Here is a 17,900-nt window from a genome sequence, read left to right on the forward strand (position 1 = left end):
ATTTTAATGTAACTAAATAATAAATTTTATATAACTTAAAAAAAATAACTTTTAAAAGAATAAATTTTAAAAAATATTATTAACCAATCATAAAATTGTAAAATTGATATGAAGAGAGAAAAGCATGTGTGATGTGGTGGTCCAAGTTTGATACGTTATAAATTAATATTAACCAAAGAAAGAAAGAAAGAAACAAAAACAATTTGGTCGTATTCCATTATACGCGGCACGCCGTTTGTGCATTTCCTCTTATCCCTAACCTCACCTTTCTTAACTCCCGTGTCCAAACAAACACTACCTCTCCTTTTCCTCTCCCTATAAATATTCCCAAACCCAATTCCCAAACACAAAACCAATAATAATTAATCTCTATTAATTCCAATTCAATTATGGCAATGCTAAACTCACCCTCTCTCACATTCTCATCCCTCACCCTCTTCCTCCTCCTCATCTCCGCCGTACACGGCGGAGAGCCGTCGCGCAAAATGGTCGGAGGAAGAACTGTCATAAAAGACGTCAAAACTAACAAGGAAATTCAACAACTCGGTCGATTTGCCGTCGAGGAGTATAACCGGAGCTTAATCCGTACACACAGCGGCCGACTTGCCGGCGACAGCGCCGCCGTCGACGGAGAGTTGAGGTTCTCGGAGGTTGTTGAGGCTCAGAAACAAGTGGTTTCGGGGATCAAGTATTATTTGAAGGTGGCGGCGGTGCCGGTGAAGAGAGATGGCGACGGCGGCGGAGGATCGGAGAAGAGAGTGTTCGATTCGGTGGTGGTGGTGAAGCCTTGGATGAGAAATTCCAAGCAACTCCTTGACTTTGCACCCTCTAATGACCGAGGTGGACATTTTTAAGAGGGGTAATTTGGTAATTTTGAATTAGGATGTAAAATAAAATGATGATAAAATAAGCTTTTATTAATAGGAAAATTATATATGGAAGCTTAATTTAAGGTGTTTTATGGTAATAACAGTTTTTAATATTTAACTTTACTTTTTTTTTTGTTTATTAATATGGGGGAATTTAGGGAGGGGTGTGTAATAACTGTGACTTTTATTTTATGTATGAATAAAAGTTAATGTTAATTAGAATAATAAATTATTATTATTTATAGAGTTTTTTTAAGTCTTATATTAGATTTTTTTTTTTTTTGGTAGTAAGAATATCATTAATACTTTGTAAGGATAAGATTCATAAGTTCATATAGTAAAATGTTGATTTATAAAAATAAAAACATGAATAAAGGGAATTAAGATTGAAAACTTACAAATAAAAATGTATTAAGATATGGAATAAACAAATAAGTTTTGAAAAAGTTGTTTCTTAAGACGTACAAGATTTCTGTGTTCAAATGTTTTTATCAATATTACTAATTACATAAATTACAATGTAATGGAGTTTATTATTACGGGAGACTATTAGTTGGGTCAAGAAGAACAGCAACAAGTTGAGATATATATCAAAAGGGACAATACGTTTTTAGTTCACTTCATCCATGTATAATTTTAGTTTACATTTAATAAGACAATCAACAAACTGAATAACTTACTATGTTGATTGATACACATTTAATAGTTTACATTTGAACATAATATTTGCTAAATTTTAATAAATTTGGAATTTTTTATTTTAAAAAAAAATGCTACCATCGTTCTCTTTTATTATTTCCCTATTCGTAGTATCTTCACCTTGGTTGATTACTATTTCAATCATATATTCATTATTGAACATTGTATCATTAAAAATATTTTAAGGTAATGATTAATAACGTAAAATGTAACATTTTAATTAACAATTAATTTTCTACACATAAAATAATATGTCAATTATAATTAAAAGAGTGCGTAACCTTCCTTACTTAAGAAAATTGCTAAATAATAATAGAACACAACTTATAAAAAATATTAAATAATATGAGTACTCAATATCAATATTCATATATATTATAAAAAAAATTTACAATATCTAAAATAATTTTTTAATTAAATATTTTCTCGTACATTATAATTATTTAATACATTCTGTAAAATTTTAAAAAATTCAAATAAATTTATTACGTTAAAAAAAGAATTGAAAAAATAAGTTAGTAACTATTTTATTTTATACGTGTATAAAATAAATTATTTAATATTACTTTTTATATCATAAATTATTTTAAAATTTTTAAAGTTTTATAAAATATGTTAAATAACTATACGTAAACAAATATAAAAAAAAAAAATAGATTAATTTTTTTTTAAAATGCTGAAATAAATAAAAGTGGTATACTCTTTTTAAAGAAATTCATTGTATAATCATTCTATATTATATATTTAGAGGGGGTTAAATTTGGATAATATTTTAGTTTACGTGACAGATGGGGTACGTCGAGAAAGGAAGACGTGGCATGCATGCAAAAATCATAACACCAAGTGTGATAATAAGAGTATTTAAGTGGGATACGACAAAATATGAAGAACTGAACTACACTCTTCTCTACCTACTTTATTAATTAAGTGTATTTCTTTTCTTTTGATAATTAAAACAGACCATTATTATTGACATTGGTGTCAAGCAACATAGAATAGAAGTCACACGGGGTAACCAACATTGTTATTGGTGCCCAATAATGCCTAACACCCTTAAAACGTGTCGTCTTGCAATTAGCTAACAACTTTCTTTAAAAGCTATTATATTAAACTATATGAGACTCAATATTTAATTAAACCAATAACGATATTAACACATAAGAGAGTACTTGACATCATCTTTGACACACAGGGTGTCTTACTAAATTCTCAATCATAAATTGTTATATTTAATAAAAAGAAATCACAAATAAAACACTAACCAAACAAACAATAAAAACCTAATCCAATAAATAGTGATTCCTCCCACGACTGGACAATAAATCAAACTACCCTATACATATATATATATATATACTCTCATATGCTTCATTTACAATAATAATTAATGGTCTAGCACGTACTGTTCTGTTTGTCTTAATTTTCTATCTGTCAAATGGAAAATCCGAATCATTTTCAGTCACTTTAAATGGCTTAGGGTGCTGACCTGAGCAATACAGATTCCACATCTTGAAATACGCTCTCTCCAAATTTCTCACCTGATCAGTTTTACCAATATATAATATAATATATATATATAGTCATAATAATAATAACGATAAGCAGAAACTAAACAAAACGAAACCATAATCATATGATCAATAGTATGGCAAAACTCACCCAGCGTTGTGTGTCGAATAGAGGACAAGTCATGCGAGCCGCTTTGAGTTTATTGGTAAGGTCCTGAAGTTTTGGACGATTTAGAGCAAGCGATACTGCTCTCTCTTCGTATTCTTTCAAACTTTCCAATGTAAGAACACGAAAACCAGTCAGAACAGAGAAATAGAAGAAAGAAAAGCCGAGAACTAAGTGTGATAGAGCTTATTTTAACTAGATTATAAATTTGTTTTAAAGTTAAATCACCTGTTAACTATCATATCCTCTCCTACACCAGTGGCTAGACAGAGTGAACCGGCTACTCGGGTAGCCATTTTCTCAAGAGGGAGGGTTACCATTGGAAGACCAGCCCATAGAACATCAGTGCCTGTTGTGTGTGCATTGCATAATGGCCTACTCAAAACAGAAGCCACAATAAAGTTACAATAATGTAAGGGTAAAAAGGAAACATTAGACTTGTCAATGTAGAAACGAGTACTTGCAAGCATTCTTACGTGTCCAAAAATAAATCGGCTAGAGCACTGCGTCTGATATGTTCACCCTTAATGGCTACATCTGTGAAAATAATCTGATCTGGTTGTACACCTCTTTGAGCAGCGTCTGCAACCGACACCAAAATATTATTATGATTCATAAAAGAATTCAAATATTATGCATGTAAATGATTTATCACGAGTGAGTAATGGTAAAGTGCCAGTACAATTGCGGAGTATCGATTCGCCAGCAGCAGGGAATCTGAGAAGCCAAAGTGCACTATTAGGTACTCGCTTAAGGATGTTGCACCTGCATTAAATGACATGAATCATTATAGTTATTGCTGTGATTATTCAATCGATTCAAACTTTTTATGTCAATAACAAACAATCAACCAACCATGTATTGAAAATATCGGGATCCATCTTGTATAGTTGGTTAAAACATGCGAAAATGAATTTGTCCTCTGGTAAGCCATAGCTAGATCTCTTGGGTTGGCAGTTCGGGTCCAAAACATCACAATTTTTCTGCAAAGGAATAGTGAAAGTAGTCATGGCACAGGTGCATATGATAAATATAAAGAAAGAAATGCGAAGAGAATATTTACACAGAGACAAACCTGCTTGTAATCATTTACAAAGTAACAATGAGGAAGATGGACAATCTTTTCTGAATAGATATGACTGAATCGAGAAGGTGACACGAACTGTAAATTGTGAATGTCGAAGTTAGACATCAAACCGGAAACAGAAAATAAATGCATTAACGGTCAAAGGGTTACAAACTCTCCAACCTCATCAGTAACCAGATAATGTATATAGTCTGCGCCTGTAGTTCCAGGAAATCCCATGTAAGAAATCTGTATTGGGGCCGGCTGCATGGCAAATATTTCATTCCTTGCCCCCTGCAAAACACAACATGTCAATTCTGAATTAAACCTAATTTATATTTTAAGGTTCTTTAACCCAATGTCACTGGCTAACTCGGACGATACTATACCTTAGTATAACCATTAAGATTAACAAGGATCTGTATTTTATCCTCATTGATCATCCGAGCAATCATATCAGATGACATGGATGAGACTTCTATGAAATGCTCTACTTCAGACTGGATACGCACCCTCCATTCAGATCCATCATTTGCACTTAAAGCATAGCAGAAGACCTGCCAACAGACGTGTTTAATCTCACAGTAGTAAAAGGAAACAGGAAATTTCAATAATCTTTGGAACAGTCAACCAACCTCAACATTCTCTCTATCGTGCATACCAAAGACAGAACCCATCAGATGAGACAGGGGATGGTTACCAAAATCGCTGCTAACATATCTGAATTTCAAACCAGAAACAGTGAATGAAAACAGGCCATGGGCAGTAAATACATTCAAAGAGAGAGAGTATATATATCTCAAACTTACCCGACCCTTAGCCTTTTACTGCCACCTTCGCTCTTTATGGGCAAGGCTGCTGGATAATTGAAGGCGGGGAGAGAATAACGAGATGCAACGACAGAGCAGTGTGCAGCATATTTACGACTACATAAACAGAAAGACAGTAAATAAACTGAACAGAGAATACTGCAAGACCAAAAGGAAAGTAAATAAAGAGAACAGACTTATACAATATATAGGCCATAGATTCTTACCTGATCTCTAGTGCAAGCATCGGATCAATTGGATAGGCTATTGCATGGAAAGGTTGCACACTAGGAATAAGTGACATCTAAATGCAAAGAATGAGCGGTGTCAAAGTGTGGAACCTAAATGGTAATTAGCATCAAATTAAACAACACTAAACCTTTACCTTTATCTGTCTTCTCAGAATTCCTTCAACTTCAATAAACTTATTTTCACGATCATCCCAGTCACAAACACACTGGAGAATGGCACAAATTCAAATATTAAATTAGATATAAACCAATGACGAATAGTTATAAAATCCAGACCAAGTTTCACATAGCAACATAAGAGATACATTGCAGCAGAGAAACTACAGACTAAGTCATTAGCATGTAAAAATATATAAGAAACAAATGATAGGCTGAAAGTGCATGCAGAATAAAGGATGATTGTTCCACCACACTTATTGGCGGGGAACATCATGAATAGACTAGAAGACCTGGAAAACAATAATCAACGAGGCCCTCCTACCGAAGATGGGTAGTCCGGGAGCATGTACTATATACATATTATATATAACACAGAAAATGGCGATGCAACCCGACTTTTAGCGCACCAATTTATAATGCAAAATAAAAATAAAGACTTGAATAACAATCAGTAGTGAGAAAAAAAAAAATAAAACCGAATTCAAATATAGTTTGATAAACAAAGTAAATTTACTTCTCACAATACCTGTAATGTGTGTAAAAGGTTACAAGTTGCTTCTGGAAAATCAGGACGTAGAAATAGTGCTTGCTTATAGTTTTTTATAGCAGCTTCAACATGTCCACTGTACAAAGAAAAATCCTATGTTAAAACATGAAAGAACAAACAGTAAAAACTCAGATAAAAAGCTTTATCAAAAAACACCTGTCCTTATAAGCAGATGCTAGATTTGCATGAGCTTCAGCCATTGAAGGTCGGATATTGATGGCTCGAATGTAATCTTGAATGGCTTCATTAACTCTCCCAATCTCCTTATATGTGTTCCCTCTATTGACAAGTGCATCAGCTGCCATAGGATCAATTCGGAGAACTTCATTATAGCAAGATACAGCATCTGTGTAATTGCCCTGTAGTTGTTTTTTAATAAGAAACAAACTTTAATCAATTGAGAAAACTGAAATGTGAAGAGCAGAAGGTATTATTTTATGCAAAAAGAATCACAAAATGAAACTGGAAGGTAAAACAGACTAAGCACCAAGACCAACCATATAACCAAAAAGATACTTGTAATTATGAAATTTAAAACGGCAAATGCCATCTTGTTGTTAGTTGGAAAAGGCACAGCAGAGCAAGAAAAATAATAAATCAAGGTGACTACTCTACAAATGATGACCTTTATCCATCATTCAGAAAAGAAAATATATATATATATATATTAAATATTTTCCCAAAACAAATAAAAGCAAGGATTGCATGATGCTAAGATAACATTACCTGCTGCTTATAAATAATTGCTAAATTGTTGAAAGGGGCAGAAAGTCCAGTTGTCACAGACAATGTTGCCTTGTAACATGAAGCAGCAGCACCCATCATGTTCCTGTACAGGTACAGCCAGAGAAAAAATATTTATGCTAGGTAAATGTGATATCAATCTGGCATCATACACTCTATTGACCTAAATGGCTTGACATGATTAACACTTGATACATACCATTCCATGTAAATGTTCCCAAGGTTAGTAAGAGCTTGTGGATGGCTAGGTTGCAAGGTAAGGCATTGCTTCAGGTATATAATGAAAACTTTGGTAAGTAAAACTGAATTTACCCAACAAAAATAAAGAAATAAATTGGAGACAAATCACGAATATTGTGAACTTACACGATAGCATTGCACAGCTTCATCAGCTTTTCCAGCATCCTTCAATGCATTGCCCTTGAAAGAACACCAAGATATTTAGTGAGTGAGGAAAATAATGAAAAAGTTATTCATATTGTCAATTGATTAACAGACAATCTAGCACAACTAAGATATGTAAGATAACCAACCAAATTATTAAATGCCTCCAAGAATCCAGAATCAAATGTAATTGCACGCTTATAGTTGAAAATCGCCATTTCTAGGTTGCCTTGCTCATAATAAATACTTGCCAAATTGCCTGCAAAATAAAATTTATTTGAACTTATAATCAGAGACTAAAGTTGAAGGTATCTGACAAAGGAGATTTCCATTGTAACATATCTATGTCAATGAAGAAATTAGGATCCATAGATCAGTCAAGTTGGAAATGAATGGTTAAATATGGTGGAGGGATATTTAGTTTTTAATTTTTGTAAGACATGCTGAAATAAATTTATATAAGCTCTTCAAAAACAAATTGATCTGTTTGTCTCCGTGAAGATTACTTGTCCAAACAAGAGGAAAATAAATCAGTAATAAGTAAAATATATTTGCATCTTTATCCTAGAACAAATTGTACGCCGTGCATGAGAATTTTTACATTTTAAGACCCTACAGCCACATCAAGTAAAAAGGAAGGCCAGCACAAGACAAAGGTAATCACTATTCACTAGGTATACTGCATACAAATATATAGCCTCACCATAGGCCATGGCAAAATCTGGTCGCACTTGAAGAGCGCGCTGGAAGCATACTATTGCCTCTTGACGCATTCCCAGAGCCTGAAAAAGAAACAAGTATTAAATTCCTTCCCCAGATATAATGCTAGGCAGTTTTAAGTATCATATCTGTATAATCTACAACAGCTCACCTTGTAGACATTTCCAAGGTTTAGATAGGCATCAGAAAATGTTGGTTTAAGCTTTACAGCTTCCTGAAAAAGACATAATCAAAAAAGATTATAGAAAACATCATATAAAGATTTTGTATTCCATTAGAATATACAGAAAAAAAAAATTACAACATACACAGAAATAAAGTACTGAGTAGCAACATGAGTCTACATACATATAATGTTGCTGTTTTCTTTTTATTGTATGTCTTTTGACTTTTTTCAGGTTTATTCTCATTGCTATTTTGACTACTACAAAGTTTCATTTATATTAAATATATATACATATATTATAAAGGGCTCCCTCTTTATATGCAGGTCCGTGAAATTTTGTAACATGAATATACAATTGTAAAGACCCACACCACTCCACTCATACAGACGTGCACAAGAAAAGTGATCCAGGTCTACCTTATAATACTGAAGAGCTCTGTTAAGATCACCAGCCTCCATAAAAAGGCCAGCAAGATTGGACCATGCAATTGCAAAATTTGGTTGTATATGAAGAGCCTCAACATAGCAACTGTAAGCCTACAACAAAAACATTAAAGAATTCAGAAAAATATATGTTACAACCTTGTCCATTTGAGGAGAGCACCTTAAGGGTTTCATAGGAAACTGAACAATAATGTGTGTGAGAACAAGGCAGCTTAAAGTCTTTTCAAACTTTTGTAAGTGAATCGGTAAATTTAACCAACTACACATATTGTGAATACTAATTTTGGTGATCTTGTACTTGTAACTGTACACCTACAAGATCGTAGATTCCTCACCTCTTGAACTAATCCTTGAGCTTTCATCAAATTTCCGAGATTACTGTGTGCATCAACCTGTAACATTAAGAATAAAAAAAATGTCATGTTCAATTCAAAGGTTCTGGCAGATCATTGAATATCCAAGCGTCAAGAGTTAAAAATAAAATTTTACCAAACGTGGATTCAGGGCAAGAGCCTGGCGACAACATTGAGCTGCCTCATTAAACTGCCCGTTACGCATATATGCACTAGCTAAATTTGACCACGCATCAGCAAAATTTGGTCGGAGCTGCAAAATAAAACCATTACTGTAAGGCAAAAACAGAAAAGATCATTTGATCTTGGAAGTATATATAATAAATTAGTTCATATTCCAAACACAACAGGTCAGGGAAAAAAAACACTTATGGACTACATTTATGGCTGCAACAAACCTCAATAGCAATTAAATAGTAGCGGATTGCAATATCAATATTGCCCTTCTCCTGAAGCAGAAACATAATAACAGTCTATTAGATGCTTGCAGGCTAATACTTGACTGTGCAGAACCATAAACAGTACTAAAGATTACCTTCCAAGCATTTGCCATGTTTCCATAACATTCAGCAAAGCGGGGATCAATTTGAATAGCTTCTTCATTTTTGGCAATGCATGAGTCAAAATCATGTAACTAAACAGAATGAAATGAAATTTAAGTGTCAGATGCAAGTAAATTCACTTGGAAGCCAAAAACACCGATGAGCGTACACATATTGGGAAAAGTAAATGACTGCTAATAAGCTTCATTGAGAACCTGATAATGGATTGCACCCAAGAGAAGGAGATTATCTGTGCGCCGAGGATTTCTTTCATAAATAACATTACTATGCTCTAAAGCTTGCTTATAGTTTCCAGCTTTGTACTTCTGGTGAGCCAGAGACATGAGCATGTCTTCATTAACTGCAAAAGAATTAAAACAGCATCTTCACATATATTAACAATTGAAAAAGTTTTTATAAATCAAATGTAGCAGAATTCAATAACAAAGGATCAAAGTTATCTAAACAAATTTGGCTCCTCAATTCATACACGCTTGTAACAACTTGAAACAAAAGTAATCAAATTCATGGCAACCATGATGTTCCACGACAAGGACACAAAATTAGGCAAAAGAGAGTTTAAAAAGAACTAGAAAAAGGACCAAATAAATAAGGTAAAATAATTGGCACCTTTAAGTTCGCGCCTCACTGCTAATAAGGAAAAGCTAAAAAATGAAGCTAAAACAAAGAAAATTGTTAAATAACTTATTTCTGTGAAAAAGAAATCACATACAACTTACAGTATATCTTACCACAAAGTGATATATGCATTATGTGTTACAAAATAGATTTGGTTTTCCTCAGAACGTTCAGGAAAAAAGATGGCACTCTCAACTAGTTTTTTATTGTACAAGAAAATTAATCTATATGTGTTAAGAAAAATGAGAATGCCTACAAAACAAGACCATCTGCATTTTGGAGCCCTTGTAGAAGTGTCATTTACCAAGGTTAACTTCTATGGTATAAACAACGTGAATCAATTGCTTAATATTTATCACATATTGTTTATGCAAGAGTTTATATGTACAAACATGAATATGTGAACAATATTTAGTTGTGGAGAAACAAGACATTTCACAAGAAAGCTTGTACCTACTAAACCCTTCACATATTTATCTCTAAACCTTCAGAACTGACTAATTTCTTCCTAACACTAATACTTATGTCCAACAGAAACCAGATTTTTTGTTTTTGTTTTTGTTTCGAAACTAGGATCCCCGCCTAACCCTACTAACCTCATACCTTGTAGGAACCCAGATTCTATTTTATTTACCAGTTAAGAGTATAAATTCAAACATAAATCTTCTCCTCATTCAATCATCTCACAAGTGAAATCAATGCTATTATTACCAGTCACAAAGAGAATGTTCAATTATTCTACAGCCTCCAGATTACTATTACTAACTTTTTATAAAGTTGTTTAAGTTTCAAGCATCACTAAAATATATTATTTACAAAACAAGCACAGTAAGATTCCAAATTAGTTTTTTTTAATTATAATTATTATTATTTTATGCCTCGGAACCACAATAACAGTGTGATCTTAATTTTTCCTTCCATACATTTATAAAGTAAATACATAACAATTGATAATCGAAACACTGCAAGGAGCAATAATTTATTTCTTTTATAAGAAAAAATCCATAAAAACAAAATTCTGTACAAAGCAAACACTAAAACACTACAAAAACAACATTGCATCAAAATCCTAATACAGAAACATCGATCAGGCCGAAAACCTAACTCAATTACAACTGATAAAAACAGGAAAAGACAGTAACCTTCGCGAGAATCCAAGGTCTGAGACTGCTTGATGACATTAACAGATAAAGGAGCTGAAGCAGAAGCAGAAGCAGCCACATCGGAACGAAGAGCCAGAACTTCATCGCCGTAAGGTACTAAATTAATCTGCTTCGGCGACGGCGGAGGAGGAGGCTGATTCAGGTACTGTCCATGGTGGAGCCGATGATCGGCTTGTAACGAAAGCATTGTGACTTGTTTGGATCGCGAGAAAATTCAGAACCGGATCATGAACGAAACGAAAAACCATCAAAAGAGGAAAATTAAAGTGATATTTTTCCCTCTTTTTCTTTCTCTTTTCTCGCTCGAGAAAATTCTCTCTCCTCGAAAGTGATATTTCTCAATTCTCACACCGTTTAAATATCGAACGTCTTTCAAAGCATAATTTAAGAATTTATGATTCAGTGAAACGTGTACAGTGTACACAGCTGGCCCACCAGTAAAAACCTGCCACGTTGGATGTGAGCGAGACAGTAGAATATTCTGGATGTGAAAGAAAGGGGTTTTTAGTAATTTCAGAGTGAGGTGGTACAATGAGTATTGGTACGCTGATTAGGTGGCGTTCTGTGGTGGGTTGTAGGGGATAATTTAGAATGTTAGGCGTACGCGGTTGAATGACACGTGGCGATAAATTAATTTGAAAGTGAGATATGAGAGATGAGATGAGATGAGTTTGTTGGTTTGTTGGTTGGTAGGAATTGATTGGTGCTTGAATGATGAGTTGTCCATTTTTGGTGTTTTTTAGAATAGTGTTAAATGAGATTTTGTCACATTTATTTACTGCTCTTTCTCTAAGCAAAGTCAAAATAAAAATATTAATATTAATTTGAATATTTATTGGATTTTCTATTTTTAATAGTAGGATATTATGTTTTTTCTTTTTTTTTAATAAACAAAACTTAATCAATTTCGTTAGCAATCAGCTATTAAAATGGCACCCATCGGAGACGATCCCGACAATGGAAAGACGATCAGGTGAAGAACATGAATAGCAAGCCAACCAGTGAGAGTCGCTTTGTCTTCAGACAACAAAAGAAATAACAACATTAAAGAAGAGTTTGAAACAAATGTTTACAATCTAAAATGATTAAACCAAAAGGAAAAAATAAAGTGACTGAATAGGACAAAGCTTGCACAAGGACTAAAAAGTTCGATTCAACAAAGACAGTAGGCACTCTTATAAAGAGACTGAGATATTTCATCTTCAACCTTTCCTTTGATTCAGCTGAGGGCTTTCTTGAGCCCAATAGCTTCTACCATTTAAGGATCGACACGACCAATCTTACTCTTTGTTGTAGCTTCCAGTACGATTTTTTCTTTTAAGTAATCAACACAACAAAATTTTCTTGTGTTTTAATTTTTATATATTTAATTCTTTAATTTTTTTCTCTTTTTGTGGCAAAATTCCTGTAAATTTATTTTTTTTTATAAATTTGAGACGTCAGTTAAATATCATTGTTAAATACAAACTAGATGATTATTGTGTATAAATGTGTATGCGTGAAAATAAAACTTCAATAAAGTAATAATTCAATTGGTATTTAGCAATGATATCCAGTTTGGACCTCAAATTTATAAATAAAAGTAAACATAAAGGGGTTTGCCACTACAAACAAAAAATAAAGGAATTAAGTGTAAAATTTCAAAACATAAGAAAATTTCACCGCAAATAATTATTTTTCTTATGAAACAAGATCCCTTAAAATGAAAGAAAGGACTACATTAGATAAGTGTTGTGAACATAGGTAAGTTTTTTTTTTTTGATACGACACGAAATTAGCACAAGCTTAGAAGGTATGACGCGACATGATACTACAAATTAGCATTATACAACACGAAAAATATAAATTTAGGCATAATACGGTATGGTGCTACAAATTGGCATTACATAACACGAAAAATATAGACACATGCATGACACGACACGGTGCTACAAATTGGCATTATACAACACGAAAAATATAGACTCAAGCATGACACGACACGGTGCTACAAATTGGCATTATACAACACGAAAAATATAGACTCAGGCATGACACGACACATTGCTACAAATTAGTATTGTACAACACGAAAATTATAGACTTAGGCATGACATGGCATGGTACTACAAATTGACATTATACAACATAAAAAGTATAGGCTTAGGCATGACATGGCCCGGTGTTACAAATTGGCATTATACAACACGAAAAATATAAATTTAAACACAATTCGGTACGACACGTTTTTTTTTTTTTTTTTTTGAAGAAAAGCGTACTTTTATAACTAAAACTAGTTAGACCTCACGGTCATTACATAATATGTTTACTGAGATGGTTGATAACGAAATAACACCAAATTTCTTGTGGATAAACGCCCACTTAGCCACATTATGAGCAGTAAAATTACATGTCCTACTAATATTAGAGAAGATACAACTAGTAAACAAAGGAGAGTAACTATTACAAAAAGAAACATAGTTTCCAATACCCAATGAGACTCATTCCCATTGAGAGCATTGATAACTACTCTCAAGTCGCTCTCTCTAATAACAAACTTGGCATCAATATCCTTTTGCAGCTGAAATAGCCAAACAGCAAGCCGTCGCTTTCCCGCAAAGTGCATAAGAAAAATCAACTCTAGTCGTTTGAACCCAAAATACCCTACCAAGATGGTTCCTGGCAACAGCTGCTGCACACATGCTATCAAGCCTCACTTTTACATCGCAATTCAGCTTGAATCAATCTTGAGGAGGAGGAGACCAGCTCTCCTTCAAGCATGGGATAGGGGAAGGGAAAATAGTAACATGTAAATCTGCAAAAGAAATTCGAATAAAGTCAATACATTTCTTCACATCAACTGTATACTTATTATGTACCTTGTCATTGAGAGTGCACCACATGGTATCAACCACAAGAGACGCATACAAGAAAACCTCCTCAGCAGCAATCCCCTTGTATATAAAGTCCCAAATGAATTTGACCTAATCCCACATACGAACGCCAGTGTCACAGACCGAATAAATACCCCAAGGTGACGATCGGCAGACATGGAAAGTGTTCTAAAGCTTCCTCCTCCCTCCCGCACAAAGGACAACTAACATCCTCAATAGAAAATCTTTTCCTTATCACAGACTTGACAGGGAGGGCGCTGGAAAGAATACATCACCAAAGAATCTTGTGTCGCTCCAACACTTTACTATTCCAGGGCAAGGGAGCAACCTCACGGAGAGAAGCTCTTTCTAAAGCCTGAGTAAGATATGAATATTTGCAAGAGAAACGACCATCATTTTCAAGAGTCCACACCCACTTATCTTTACCCGTGCCAGAGAGAGCACCTCCTTTCAAAATCTCAGAAGTAGTCTCCCAATCAAAAAAGCAATTCAACTTGTGGATATCCTAACCACTATCATTGGAAAAAAGCTATGTAACTATACTGTGGTCCATATCAAGAGATCCATTAGGCTTAGAGAGGAAATTATTCATGTGAGAGATCCAAGGTTTCCCCAAATACGAGTGTCCCTACTATCTGCAACTCGTTACGACACGCAAGCAACAATAATCTAACCCTTTGCCTTTAAAGTCATCAAAATCCACAAATACACTCTAATTTGTTAGACCTAACTTTTCGGCTTCTATTATGTTCCATCAAAATGTGTTAAAACACATCAAATAACTCCAAATATGAAATTAGCGGTTAATTATGCCAACAAAATGAAATCTCATTAATTAAAAATTCAAAGAATAATTTCAATCATTATAACACAATTAAATTATCACATTTGTAAAATTAAAGAACTTATGCCACAAATAAAATAGCACGGACATATTTTCCCTTGAAAAAACACAAAAAAGCAATAAGATGAATATCCATTTGCATTTTCAATAATACCCTCTTTCATCAATACATTATATATAGACATTATCTATATATCTTTTTTTATAAATATTACATGAGAAAATTTACCTAATACACCCAAAAATATAATTTTTTTTTACATTTTAACAAACTTTTTTTTATTTACATTTTTTACGATTTTGTGTTATTTCAATGTCACGAGAAATATAAAAAAAAACGTGTAAATAACAGTTATTTTTAGGAATAATCCCTATTACATATCATTTTTTAATCACTAATTTGAAGTGATTCGTTATCGTACACGTGTTTTTTTAAATAAATGGTATTACTGTAAAGCAATTTCGATGGGTATTAGACTGGGCCGATGAGAAGGCCCAACAAAGGGCCCAGTTAGCCCAATTTCGATTGGTTTATAGGCTAGGGTTTCATCTTTTAAGAAGAGTGTGAGGAGTGGCTTTAAGGTTTTAGCCGAAGCGGAGCAGAAGAAGAAGAAGAAGCTCAACACGAACAAGCTCCGTCTGCAGCCATGGGTAATCCTTCGATTCATAATCATAATCATCTTCTTCATCATCGTCTTATTCGTATTCTTTCTGTTATTCTATAATGGTGGCTTTAAGGGTTTTTGTATTGTTAATGTTTTTTGATTAGGTATTTCTCGTGATTCTATGCACAAAAGGCGTGCCACTGGAGGCAAGAAGAAGGCCTGGAGGAAGAAGAGGAAGTAATTATCTTTATTTTCTTTTGTTAAAGATTATTGCTTTTGCTTCCTTAACTTTGATAATTAGTAGTATTTTTAATGTTAATGGGAGAAAGTTTGTTTCTTTTATTGTGATTTGATTACTTGTTAGTTTATTAAGTCGCTGGTTTTACCTTGTTTTTAGTGAAATGGGATTTAAGATCTGTGATTTGTTAATGTGTTTAGTGGTTTTTGAATAGATATATGTTTGTTTATGTACTTAGTAAGATCTATTCATTTAGTCGTCATATTCATGAATGAGTTTATGTAGAGATAATGTTCTGCCCTTTTGAGTTCAAGTTTTATAGATTTGTTCAAGCCATGTTTTTGGAGCCTTAATTCTGTTGATCATAGTGAAACTGTTACACTATGGGGATTATAGTAGTGTTAGTATTGTCATAGGGTACTATAAATATGTAAAGCCATTTCACCAAAGGTTTGTCAATGAATTGAAAGAAAATTAGGAGTTTCATAAAGGAGTTTGGCACTGACTCGAAGAGTGTGATTCCTGTTTTGTATTTCTTGGGCTTTCGTTGAGAGTTGAACTCAAGAACTCTTCCTTACCAAACGGGCGGTCTAACTAACTGAGCTATGAACTCAAGACCTCCTGTTCTGAAAAACTTTGTTTTGATTGCATTTGTTGTTGCTAATATGTTGATGGGTTTAGGTTTAAATGTCTTGTACAGCTGTAATTTTCTTGTGAACTTGTATTAGTTGGTTATTTTGTTTTCTAATTTTACTTATTTGCAGGTATGAGCTCGGTCGTCAGCCAGCTAACACTAAGCTTTCGAGCAACAAGACTGTGAGGCGTATTCGTGTTAGAGGTGGAAATGTTAAGTGGAGAGCTCTCAGGTTGGATACCGGTAACTTCTCATGGGGAAGTGAAGCTGTTACTCGCAAAACTCGTCTCCTTGATGTTGTCTACAATTCCTCAAACAATGAGCTTGTGAGAACTCAAACCCTTGTGAAAGGTGCTATCATCCAGGTTGATGCTGCCCCATTCAAGCAATGGTACCTTCAGCACTATGGTGTAGACATCGGTAGGAAGAAGAAGACACCTGCTGCTGCTGCTGCTGCCAAGAAGGATACCCCCGAGGTATGCTTAATTGTTCTTGAAATTAGTTAAATCGGCATTATTATGTATAGTCATTATTAAAGGCTGGTCAGTAGATTACATATTGATCAAACTTTGGAATGAGATTTTATCTTTTTGGAACATATTTTAGACAAACTAGTGAGTAAATTTGCAATTGGTTGGAGTAATACAATTTGATTAGTACTAATCGATATTTTGTATAAGCAGGAGGGTGAAGCCGCTGCACCAGCTGCAGAGGAAGCAAAGAAAAGCAACCATGTTCAGAGGAAGATTGAGAAGCGTCAAGAAGCTCGTACCCTCGACGCCCATATTGAAGAACAATTCAGTAGCGGAAGGTTGTATGCTTGCATCTCTTCTCGCCCTGGACAATGTGGCAGAGCTGATGGGTAAGTACTTTTTTGCTTATTTATTTTCTTATATTTCACTTGTTGGATTCGAGTTTTCTCAAGGGAATTCTTTTCCTTGACAGATACATCTTGGAAGGAAAGGAACTCGAGTTCTACGTGAAGAAACTTCAGAGGAAGAAGGGAAAGGCTGCTGGTGCTGCTGCTTAAAGAGTGTGTTACTTGCTTTTTACACCTTCTCCTTATATGAGTTAATTTGTTTTAGTTATCGCCAGTCGGTACTACTACTGTCTAGGACATGTTATGAGCCACTGATAGAAACAACTTTTGAAAAGATTTTGTTTGGCTAGTCTGTGAACTGAGAAGTAATTTTTGCTCTAAAATAGTACTACTTTGTTTTTGTGTTTATGTTACAATGTTTTGATGGTTTTCTTTTCTACTGTCTTGAAATCATAATTGCTGAAAATTTGAAAATGCTAGTCTCTTGTTTGATCATTTATTTATTCTAAATTACCATGTTATTAGTTTTTCGTACAAGAACTTTAATTCCCATTAGATTGGAGAATGTGTTTATACAATTACACAACTTTCAAAACTCAACAAAATGAAAATGAACAAAGCTACACTTAAATTTGATTGTTGTAAATGCTTTTAAAA

The 17,900-nt window shown here is 33.8% G+C and overlaps 3 protein-coding genes across 3 annotated transcripts; 2 read left to right on the forward strand and 1 right to left on the reverse strand.

Annotated features, from left to right (window-relative positions):
- Positions 1-389: 389 nt before the first annotated feature.
- LOC115722464 (cysteine proteinase inhibitor B) lies at positions 390-1,098 on the forward strand. The gene has a single exon (XM_030651681.2). The coding sequence runs from the start codon at positions 390-392 to the stop codon at positions 852-854; it is 465 nt and encodes a 154-aa protein (XP_030507541.2). The 3' UTR covers positions 855-1,098.
- Positions 1,099-2,669: 1,571 nt separating this feature from the next.
- On the reverse strand, positions 2,670-11,591 carry LOC115722355 (probable UDP-N-acetylglucosamine--peptide N-acetylglucosaminyltransferase SEC). Its single transcript, XM_030651549.2, has 28 exons — positions 11,209-11,591; positions 9,643-9,788; positions 9,421-9,519; positions 9,284-9,334; positions 9,022-9,138; positions 8,868-8,924; positions 8,506-8,625; positions 8,074-8,136; positions 7,906-7,984; positions 7,352-7,461; positions 7,185-7,238; positions 7,018-7,085; positions 6,801-6,903; positions 6,231-6,433; positions 6,054-6,150; positions 5,503-5,574; positions 5,345-5,421; positions 5,118-5,234; positions 4,944-5,028; positions 4,698-4,865; positions 4,492-4,602; positions 4,318-4,404; positions 4,098-4,225; positions 3,925-4,007; positions 3,719-3,824; positions 3,471-3,617; positions 3,228-3,348; positions 2,670-3,106 (listed from the first exon to the last, which is right to left on the reverse strand). Exons 1-28 carry the CDS (start codon positions 11,414-11,416, stop codon positions 2,993-2,995), a joined length of 2,991 nt encoding a protein of 996 aa, XP_030507409.2. The 5' UTR covers positions 11,417-11,591; the 3' UTR covers positions 2,670-2,992.
- Positions 11,592-15,443: 3,852 nt separating this feature from the next.
- Positions 15,444-17,651, forward strand: LOC115722452 (small ribosomal subunit protein eS8). Its single transcript, XM_030651667.2, has 5 exons — positions 15,444-15,597; positions 15,716-15,788; positions 16,554-16,899; positions 17,107-17,285; positions 17,369-17,651. The coding sequence occupies exons 1-5, from the start codon at positions 15,594-15,596 to the stop codon at positions 17,451-17,453; spliced, it is 687 nt and encodes a 228-aa protein (XP_030507527.1). The 5' UTR covers positions 15,444-15,593; the 3' UTR covers positions 17,454-17,651.
- Positions 17,652-17,900: the final 249 nt, after the last annotated feature.

The sequence above is a fragment of the Cannabis sativa genome, chromosome 9, assembly GCF_029168945.1.
Source record: "Cannabis sativa cultivar Pink pepper isolate KNU-18-1 chromosome 9, ASM2916894v1, whole genome shotgun sequence".
Taxonomy (NCBI): domain Eukaryota; kingdom Viridiplantae; phylum Streptophyta; class Magnoliopsida; order Rosales; family Cannabaceae; genus Cannabis; species Cannabis sativa.